This window comes from Meleagris gallopavo, unplaced genomic scaffold (genome assembly GCF_000146605.3).
Source record: "Meleagris gallopavo isolate NT-WF06-2002-E0010 breed Aviagen turkey brand Nicholas breeding stock unplaced genomic scaffold, Turkey_5.1 ChrUn_random_7180001836725, whole genome shotgun sequence".
In the NCBI taxonomy this organism is placed as follows: domain Eukaryota; kingdom Metazoa; phylum Chordata; class Aves; order Galliformes; family Phasianidae; genus Meleagris; species Meleagris gallopavo.
Window position 1 is genome coordinate 1 of NW_011107303.1, and position 2196 is coordinate 2196.

Genomic DNA, 2196 nt, shown 5'->3' on the forward strand with positions numbered 1-2196 from the left:
TATATCCTTACTTACCAAATGGACTTTTATCTTCCCTGAACTGGACGTATGACATGCACATGATGGTTGCCTGATTTGTTACTCTTCCCACCACTTCAAGAATTCCTGAGATCTCTTCATCTAGCTGCAGAACGTACCAGAAATGAAATTGGCATCACCAAATTAGCTGCTATTTCCACTGTACAGCACTCGAATCAGAAATTCTCTGAAGGTTTGATCATTACAACAGATTCTGTTCTATGTCAAGCCATACATTAGTACTGGGAGGAGAAGGGGAGTAAGAGACAACAGGGAAATAAATAAATAAATAAATAAATAAATCGTAAAAATCATAAAAAATCATAAAATCAAAAAAAAAAAATCAAAAAAATCAAAAGCTTTGCACCTCTTACAGATTTGCAGTTTTTGTAAAGACAATTCGGTACGTACACAGAAAAGGTATGAAGCAACAGCATAGGTAAGATAGAACTTTGAGGATGTATGAAACTGTGACGTTTAAACACTGAACAGATTGATCTAGGGCAACAGAGACAATTAAAATCCAGACTTGAATGAGCTGCATTCAAAACTTAGCTTTTATAGAGTCTTCTAATCTGCAAAGGAATTATTATCTGCCAGAAAACAGTGCCAGTAATCCTAGATTCAGGAGGTATCATCCAAAATTATTTCTTAGGTAATAAGCCTTTTGTTGAATAAGAAAAAAATAAGGCTAAAAATTTTATCTCACCCTAAAATCATTTGTTTTCTTTTCCTCTTTGATTTTAGTATATTCATTTGAAGACTGTGGTACTATTTCAGTAACACCCTTCCAATATCTGACTCTTGCATGATCTTTGTAAACACACCTATTTCTTCCTTACATACTTACACAGCATCGCAGCATGGACTGAAGTGTCCAGCATCCAGCTGTGCATTTATGATGTTCACCCATTTACTCTCTCATGGAAAGTCAGAGAATCATTGGTGAGATGCTGACGTCCAAAATTGCAACAGCTCAACACAGGAAACTTTTCCTTACTTTTCAGGGGCTCAAATAAGAGTTAAGATACAGGGCAGTATCTGCAGGAAAGACATTTTCTTGTAGTTTGGAAATGAACACAGTTTCATATTTATAAGACCAAACTCTTCTCCAGATTGCATTTTACACGAATGAGACTCAATTCTTATAAGTCAGAGTATCAGTGCAATTATTTCACAGCATGCAGTCAGACTTGCCTGTGTTTAACAACTCATTCAGAGGAAAAGATGGAAACACTGCTGCCACCCTCAGTTAAACTGTAGGGTTTGTCATCAGGAGGTGTCACAACTACAGTAATCCTTTAATTACAACATACCTCAGAGGCAAAACAACAACAACAACAACAAAAACCAAACAAAACAAAACAGAAAATGTCTGGGAGTTACTCCTTTACTGGTCACTTGGTTACAAAGGAAGCAGTATTGCTGCACATGAAATATCCATTTAAGGGACTCTTAAAAACAACATATTCTTGAGGTTTGTTTTGGATCAATCTCAGAAAGTATAGGATGGTTAGGGTGGTGACACACTGGAACAGGTTGCCAAGGAGGCTGTGGATGCCCCATCCCTGGAGGCATTCAAGGCCAGGCTGGATGTGGCTCTGGGCAGCCCGGTCTGGTGGTTGGCGACCCTGTGCATAGCAGGGGGTCTGAAACTAGATGTTCTTTCCAACCCAGGCCGTTCTATGACTCTATGAAGCATTCTGTTAGGGGCAGGAAAACAGTCAGTAAAATGACAAAGGAAAAAAGTGAAAGGAAAAGTAAGACAAGGCACGTAGAGAAACACACCACGCTACAAGCAGCAAACATGGCAAGCCTTAGTATCCAAACAGGGACGTGTCTGGAAGGGGGAAACGAAGCCAGTCTGCACAGCAGCCAAAATTTCCCAACAACACAGTCGCTTACTTACAGGTTCGCTCAGCTCCACCGTCGCGTTGCAGCCTTCTCCGTCCGACAGAACGATAAGTTTTCCCGTCGGGTGAATCTACAAAACAAACGACGCCCTGCGCTCAGCAGCGGCCGAAAGGCAGCGGGTGGACGGGCCTCGGCCCGCAGGGAGGCTGCAGCCGGCCCCGGGCAAGGCCGCAGCGGCGGCGAATGGGGCAGCGGCGCTTCCCGAGAGCCTCCCGGGGAGAAGGACTGCGCACGGACCTTCTCGACGCGCCCCACGAAGCAGAC

The 2196-nt window shown here is 42.8% G+C and overlaps 1 protein-coding gene across 1 annotated transcript; it reads right to left on the minus strand.

The window, feature by feature from the left end:
• Positions 1-11: 11 nt before the first annotated feature.
• On the minus strand, positions 12-2193 carry RPA3 (replication protein A3; the record flags this gene model as incomplete). Its single annotated transcript, XM_010726549.2, has 3 exons — positions 12-124; positions 1928-2002; positions 2170-2193. Coding segments are annotated over 3 exons (212 nt in total), but the record flags the coding sequence as incomplete, so codon positions are not given.
• Between the last annotated feature and the right edge of the window lie 3 nt (positions 2194-2196).